This window comes from Syngnathus typhle, linkage group LG13 (assembly GCF_033458585.1).
Source record: "Syngnathus typhle isolate RoL2023-S1 ecotype Sweden linkage group LG13, RoL_Styp_1.0, whole genome shotgun sequence".
Lineage (NCBI taxonomy): Eukaryota > Metazoa > Chordata > Actinopteri > Syngnathiformes > Syngnathidae > Syngnathus > Syngnathus typhle.
Genome location: NC_083750.1, coordinates 2,751,335 through 2,759,591, shown reverse-complemented (window position 1 = coordinate 2,759,591; position 8,257 = coordinate 2,751,335). Strand labels below are relative to the sequence as shown.

Here is an 8,257-nt window from a genome sequence, read left to right as displayed (position 1 = left end):
AAATTTCATTTTTGTCATTTCATCTGATGAAAAATGTGCTCTTTGCTTTTCTGTCTAATCGGAACCACCTGGAATGTTTTGACAAGAATACAGTAGTGGAAAACAGGTAAAGGTAAAGCAGATCTATATTTTATTTTCATCACTATTAAATATAAATGTAATACTTTTTCATTGTGATAAATGATACATCTTAACATAATGTATTACAATATGTTGTATCCTGATGAATCTGTTTAAGAAGCAGAACACAGCCATCAACCAAGGCATGCAGCAGATATTCACATTATAAAATGGTGACTAACATGAAACACGTTCACTACTTTCTTCCACAGGGCTGACAGTAGGAGATGATAGAAAGGTTCTCTGTCCATATAACCAGCTCAGTGGCCTAGTGGTAGAGTGTCTGCCCTGAGACTGGAAGGTTGTGGGTTCAAACCCCGGGCGGGTCATACCAAAGACTATAAAAATGGGGCCCATTACCTCCCTGCTTGGCACTCAGCATTAAGGATTGGGGGATTAGATCACCAAATGCTTCCTCAGCGTGGCACCGCTGCTGCTCACTGCTCCCCTCTGGCTCAAAATCACTTGCGGATCGGGTAAATGCAGAGGACGAATTTCACCACCCCCCGATATGTGTGTGATGATCATTGGGACTTTAACTTTATATTACTTAAATAAAAGACCACATGTCCACCATTCCTGGGGGTGCACATAAGTGGGGACCTCTCCTGGTCCACCAACACCGCATCACTGGCAAAGAAAGTACTTCCTGCGGAAACTCAGGCGAGCAAGTGCTCCTTCGGCCGTCATGACTACCGTGGCACCATTGAGAGCGTCCTCTCCAGTTGTATTGTTGTTTGGGGTGGTAGCTGCACTGAATATAACATGAAGGCCCTGCAGCGCATAGTGAACACGATTGGTAAGATTATTGGTGCTTCACTCGGATCACGCCCCTCCCTGAAGGACATTTACACCTCCTATCTCACCCGCAAGGCGACCACGATTGTGAATGATGTGTGTCACCCCGCTCACTCTTTGTTTGCTCTTCTGCCCTCTGGGACGAGGAACAGGAGCCTGCACCACCAGACTCACCAACAGCTTCATACTCCAGGCTGTTAGGATCCTGAACTCTCTCCCCCCTTCTGCGTAGCGTCCTGTACTTTTGCGCTCTATTCTGACTGTCTACTGTATGCACACTTGCTCCATTTCTGCTCCTCTTATTTATTATTTTTTTATTATTTATTCATCACACTTATTTATTCATTGTTTGTGCCTTGTTTTTATTTTTTGTATTATTTACTTGTATGTGTATTGTGTACTATGTCTTGTCAGTGGGATAGTGGGGATTTAATTAATTTTGATCTCTTTGTGTGTCTTGGCATGTGAAGAAATTGACAATAAAGCAGACTTTGACTTTGTGCTTTTATTACACAATGGTACAGCATGACTTTCTGTAGCGTAACACTAAGTAACACTACATGTTAAATTAGAAGCGACAAGATTCTGAAGCAGGGTATTGGTAGATGGATAACAAATGATATAGATGGCTTAAACAAAATAAGAAACATACCTCGGACTAAAAGCAACAAAAGACATTCATCATACTGTATCTCATATTGTTTTCTTAACAGGTAAAACAAATTTATACTATATATATATATATTACAGTCCACTGAAATAGAATTCATGTGGTGAAATAAGGAACGAGATCTAGTGTTATGCTGCCACCCAGAGGACTGACACTCCACTTTCTGCATGGTGGCTGACCTGGTTGACTCGTCCTCGTACACAGTCCAGTGTGAAGAACACAGTTGTGCCATTATGTACCTGGAAGGATGCCCTCAGGCTTAAACCGGCCCACTGACTACCATCAGGCATTTGTCCTCCTACCTGTTGGGCCAGGGGGATGGGTCGTGCACCCTTTGCCTCCAAGCCTGCTCCAGGCCTCTCCAGGTAATTTAGTCTGAGTAGAGTCACCTTCAGCAGGCTGCAAGAGTGAATCAGTTTCAGGTCCAGAGCGACACTAGCAGTACCGCTCTCCCTGAAGACAAAATCTTGGCTGGGTTTAGCGGACCCCTCCCCTGACAGTCCCATCTGGAACACCTGCGAACTAGTCTGAAGGAATAACAGAGGCTTGTTTCGGACGGCACCCGAGCGAAGGCCGCTTTGAGCTACGGAGGCATAGATAGAGGCAGAGATCGCAGCAGGAACCCAAACCAAGCTGAGGCCACTAATGCCTGTGTCGTCACTAAAGAAGCGGACATTGCACTGAGCAGTAGACAGAATCTCAAAGGCCAGTGTGTCTCCAAAGCCAACTTTAGTCGCTCCAGAGAGAGATATGGATGTGTCGCGATAGTTAACCCCGGATTTGAAGGTCCGGCAAAGCTCCACAACGGTACCGTTCCGACTGAGGTATGCCAACATTTGGAAACCCTCGCTCACACATGCCTGTCCCATAGAGTACAACGCCTGCTGAAAGACAAAGCGGACAGTCCCGGTTTCAGCAAAACGTATCCCACGCCCGTCATGAGTCAGAACCACCACATAGGGGTCCGAAGTAGTGCTGATACGAAAGACGGGACGATGGTTTGTGTTGTAGTGAGCCGACAGCGTGGCGTCCGCCGTCATGGCGACGGCGCCGGTGTCGTGGGACAGCCACATGAGGCTTAGAGAAGAAGCTAAGCGGTCATAAAGCCGCAAACCTTCATTGCTCTGGTTGCAATTGCGGTTAGCAATCCAAAGAGAAGCGGAGATCATGTGACCCGGTGCGACCTCCGCTACCGAGCTGATGCTGACACCCTGGAAAGACCTCACTTCCTGTTGCTCGATTCTGACGCCGCTGAGGTATTGACTTTGAGAACCATCGCTGGTGATCACACGCAAAGACACCTGAAGAAAACTACGGCAGCCGTGATTCACAGAGAGACTCTGCTCCACCCATATCAGCCCGTGCTTCTTCATCACCAGCCGTCCGTCCTCGGCCGATGCAAGGCTTGAATGCTGCCCCGCCTGGATGGCAAGTTGGACACCTGGCGAGGTGAGGTTCACCCTGTGGCCTTTGGTATCAGGGAGACTCGCATCTCCGGTCCAGGACAGGGAGAGGACACTGTCACCGACAGAAGGTCCAGAGCAGACGGTGTCTGTTCTAAATGTACACGGTGATCTAACTGGTTGGCCTTCGCACTCGGCGCAGGCCCGACACTCATCCATCTCCAAGTTGTAGAAATAGTTGTGGCCACACATGCCCCTGGCATCTTGCTCTGTCATTCCCTGACATCTAAATCCACCTGGGAATAAGAAATTTAGCAAATTAGATAAATCAGGATATCTTCCTTTTATAAAACTAATACAATTTTTGCTTTACACGGTTTCATGTATATTGTACAATTATTTATTGCAAAACTATCTCAACTGGGAATTAAAGTACCTCTCTCTTGACATCTTTTTCTGTTAAGAAAAAGTAAAAAGATATGTATTGTGGAATTCCTACTTCCTACACCATCAATTTAGTTGCCCTAGCACATAGGTCGGCAACCCATGGCTCCGGAGCCACATGTGGCACTTTCATCCTTCTGTTGTGGCTCCCTGTGACTTTGGAAAATAATGAGTATTTTAGTTTGTTCATTTTAAAATACAATTCTGAATTTGAAGATTATGGTAAACTTGTAACATTAAAATGAAACGTTTTTAATATTTTACCGCCCAAAATATGCGTCACATCCGCCGATGTGCGACATTCGAATTCCTGGCGTCCCTCACGTCTGGCAGCCAGCGTTTTTCCAGCACACTACCAGCGTGATAACTATATATCAAGTGAAGTAGTCCTTTTTTTCTTAAATACGAGGACTCAAATATTTTATTTGAAATTAAGCATCAACCAAGTGTGAAATGCTTTTTGTTACATGCAGAAATAAAATTCTGTGTTCTCTGCAGCAGTTTGTTGATTTCATTTTCATAAATCCAATAGTTTTTTGTCCATAGCATAACATATACATGCATAATATATATAATGATGTCAAAATGGGTTGTGGCTCCGGGGGCTTTCTTTTCATTGGGGGGCAGTCCCAAATGGCTCTTTGAGTAAAAAAGGTTGCCGACCCCTGCCCTAGCAGTACTTCTATCCAGTTATTGCATTGAACTTTCTGCCTGACATTAGTCAGCCTTACCTGGTGTGTTGACACATTTATGTTCATCCGCACAAAGGTCAGTGAGTTCAAGGCATTCATCTCTGTCCTGCAACCACAATTGTACACTTAGCTGTTGAACTTTTTTTTTGCACATTCTTTTCTTTCTGTTCTGACCCACTGAACAGTTTCTAAACAGACAAAATGACGACTGCTTCAATCTAACCTGACAGATTCTGTCGGTGTGGACTGAACACTGGGCAACCAGGAAGAAGCCGGCTGGACAAACGGTACATTTTTCACAGTGTGGATGACCGCTCCTGAAGTCACAGTATTCCTCAGGGTCACATCTCCCACAGGTCACAAGGGAATGGCCCACCTGGTGGGCATTGGTCCAAACTAAGCCATACTGTGCATTACGAGAACATTGCCGTTTATTTGAATGATTCTTCAGTACCTCCATGACACTGGCTTCCATGTCCACCTTATGCAAAGAGAGAGCCTGTTGAACTCGATGTGGCTCACTCAAAATTTCCCTGTGGCTGTCCAGCTCTTCCTGCAGGTTCTGCATGGACATTTGCTTGATGGTGTCCAATAGCATGCTGTACTGCGCCTTGACCTTGAACACAGACACAAATCAAGCCAGGAGAACTAATGTCATTCAGATGTGCCTCCATGAACATCTCACTTGCTCGATGTAGTCCTGCATTTTCCTTTGTTGCGCCAGTATGTCTCTCTGCTGGTGGAGCAGCTCCCCCTGTTGCTCGCCGAGGAGCCGATGCATCACTTTGACCTCTTCTTGCTGACCCTTTAAGGCTTCAACGAGCTTCTCTTGGTCCTTGGACATCTGCAGCTGCAGGATGACAGCATCGTCGGAAGGAACGTCATTGCTCCCTGTGGCAGAGGAGGGACAAGTCCATGTTAAATCACCAGCCACAGCAAGACCACTTCAGATTCTCACAAAGCCTTTCGAGATGCTTTCTCAACTTATTTGTCCATTCCTTACTGTGCTAGAATGCATACACTGGATTGTTTTTCTGTATGAGCATGTTCACTTTTAGGGATTTACCGGCATTTGTCTCAAGGTGTGACCAGGTTTGATGCGTACTGGATTTTTGCGTTGGAACATATAAAAGGCTAATGGTTTTATTTCATCTTTATCCTTATCCATGCTCTTGTTCTTCCTTTAAGCTACCTAACCTGAGTAAAAAGAAAAAAAAAAAGGAAAAAAAATTAAATAAAGGAAAATAAAAATCAATCCATTTAATATTCTATTAGTAATTGTTGCACCCCAATAAACACATCGTGCCAATACAAAGATCACAACCTTGTTGTTATACAGTCAAACCTCGGTTTTCGACCACAACCCGTTCCAGAAGGCGGTTCGAGAAGCGAATCGGTCGAATTCCGAATCTATTTGTCCCACTATAAATAATGGAAAAAAATTGAATCCGTTCCGAGAGCATTTTTTAAGCATTTTTTCATTTGCGCATTTTTGTCCGATCGCACCGCCGAACGCGCAACCGTAGCGCGCCTCCGACCGCGCAACTGCACCGCGCTGGTCGCATTATTGTGACAGAGCCGTCGGTGAAATTTAGAAAATATTTTCAAAGGCCTGATGTACTTTCCAAAATGTAAGTGGACCTCAGTGCGCAGGGAGCTTAATTTGGTCCGATCGCGCAACCGCAGCGCGCCGGGCGCTCACTGTCGCATTGCTTTAAGAGCGTCTTTGTGTTTTAGGATGGCTTTACTGTTCCCACTTGCTTTCTTTGGAGGCATGCTTAAAGGTTAATACAATCCTCAAAGTAACGAAAATACAATAACAACGGAGTCAGAGGCGTAGCCAGGAATTTTTCCAGTAGGGGCGTGCGCCCACAGGAAAAAAAATCGAACATCACCCACGCCGTTCGCTGATCGCTAAAACAACATCCGGGTCCGGGAGGCAAACGGTGAATGGATAACATTGCGCACATTCGCGTAAGACCGAAAGAAAAAAACTGCATGAAAATGAAGAATCGAAAAAGCTCGATTTTTTTCAACCGGGGCACAGGGAGTCCTAACCGGGGCGCCGCCCCGGCTCGCCCCGGCTTGGCTACGCTTCTGAACGGAGTCAGTCGGCATCCGGGCCGCGCGGTCGGGTTTTCTCGGGTCCTTTCGGCTCATCTTGCGAGGTTCCACCTCCAAAATTTGTTCGACAACCGAAGCAAACAAATCTAAATTTTTTAGTTTGAATTCCAATTTGTTCGACAACCGGGACGTTCAAAAACCGAGGTTTGACTGTACTCTGAAACTGCCAAACAAACATAAGCCTATTTTTTTTGTAAAGGAATGATTTTTTTTTTCAGCTTCTGTTCTTCACACCATTATATTTAATGACATTAATAATTGCTTTGATACCAACCTGATTTTATGTCACATGTCAACTGTATCCATGCATCGCCTTCTGAGCGCTCCTCCATAAATTGTGCTGCTCTGTCTCTTACATGTAATGGTGAAGAATTCCCTCTGGCGTCTTCTCCCTTTTGTGTATTGCAGCCAACGCACGCTTTTGGTTTCTGGCGCATCTGGAGGTCCAGCTTGCACATGTTCCCTTTGCATTCCCGGGTGTCAGCGGACGTCGCTTGACGATTGACAGTGGTCGGGCAGGTTCCGCCCGCACAACCAGGATGATACACCTCAGCAGTGATTGTTCTCGGGTTGGTCCTTCTCGTAGCATCAGTACCAGTTTGTTGCTCAAAGCCTTGATGGCGAGTGTCGGTATGGTGATGACCGTAACGAGCATCCCGTTGGTTGTAGGCTTCTCCTTGCCTGGGTTGAGTTGAGAGGTGAAGCTGTCGTCTGGAAACTTGAGTGTCTGTTGGCCCTTGTGCTGGGCTCCAGTCCTGGTTAGAGAGACATCCAGGCCCCTGGCACATTTGGGAAGCACATAAAGTTGTGCTCAGTAAAAAAGTGAGACTAGGTAAAAACATAGCAGAGATACGTGCCATGTTGCTAACAGTGTGAAGGGAAATCATCTTCCTTCAAGTTCTTTTATCTTCACGGACAGTATGTAAGAAGCAACTGATTTGGCGCTCAAGTGCTCTGAATGGTCTCTGCACGCTTTTGCTCCTTGTGGAGCGAGTTGCATGCGTGGCCCACATGTGGGGGTTCAATGCATCTAATTGGCAACAGCTTTTGCTTCCAGTCTGAAATTAACCCGTAGGTTTCCCGGACGTGCCACTCAGCCACAAAACATACTGTATGCTTTGGGGCTGTTCTGCTCCAAATTAGCTGGCTATCTGACCAAAAAAAACAGTCACTTTTTTTTTGCTTTTAGAAGAGGTGTGCATTGGATTTGCCAAAGGTGAAAAACACAAGTCTCTCTGTTTGAAAAGCTAGGGTTTTTAATCAATCTTGTGGTGAAATGTACGCTGCAAGCGTATCAAAATGAGAGTGAGAGTGGTTGAGAAATGCACTCCGTGTTTTTTGTCTTCAGGGTTAGAGCAACGCTGGCGTCTGGATTGTTGACTGCCGCTTCTACCCCGAACCGTGTCCACTATTTGTTTGTCCCCTATCTGTTTTGTGTTTCCCGTTTTAAGTGTGCCCGTTTTTTCTTTTATCTTTCATCTCTGCAGCTCTGCTCGCACCCCTCTGCGTCGGACTACGATAGCCAGCTAGCCAACCCACCACCGGAACCTCCTACTTCCCGGTGTTGTGCTTGATTTGGTTCCCCCGTGAGATTTTATTTCCCCTACCGCGGGAGCGCGCACACCTTATTTGGAAAGCGAAAAACTGATGTCGTACGGCGTCGTACGGCGTCAGCACTACGTTGTTTTCAATAAAAACATGAAGAACTCACGTTTGCGTCAGTCAATTTTAATTTTTATAAAGGATTATTCTCATTTGATGTCTTTAAATTCATCCGCGTTCTGCCATTGAAGTGGGGGGCATTCAAAGACCAGTCGTACAGGCGGAATACTCAATCACTTCACCAAAACGCAACAATATAATTACGTGAGCTCTTTGCATAAACCTCGATGCAAAGAAACTCCTCTTTTTGGGTACAGGCTACAAGGAGTATATATTACAAAGGAGACTTTATACTTAATTGTGATCATCATTCATCCATCCATCCATTTTATTTTATTACTCAG

The 8,257-nt window shown here is 45.5% G+C and overlaps 1 protein-coding gene across 1 annotated transcript; it reads right to left on the bottom strand.

Annotated features, from left to right (window-relative positions):
• Positions 1-1,405: 1,405 nt before the first annotated feature.
• Positions 1,406-7,800, bottom strand: LOC133166153 (uncharacterized). The gene is made up of 6 exons (XM_061296185.1): positions 6,526-7,800; positions 4,813-5,018; positions 4,582-4,743; positions 4,351-4,503; positions 4,167-4,233; positions 1,406-3,287 (listed from the first exon to the last, which is right to left on the bottom strand). The coding sequence occupies exons 1-6, from the start codon at positions 7,136-7,138 to the stop codon at positions 1,717-1,719; spliced, it is 2,772 nt and encodes a 923-aa protein (XP_061152169.1). The 5' UTR covers positions 7,139-7,800; the 3' UTR covers positions 1,406-1,716.
• Positions 7,801-8,257: the final 457 nt, after the last annotated feature.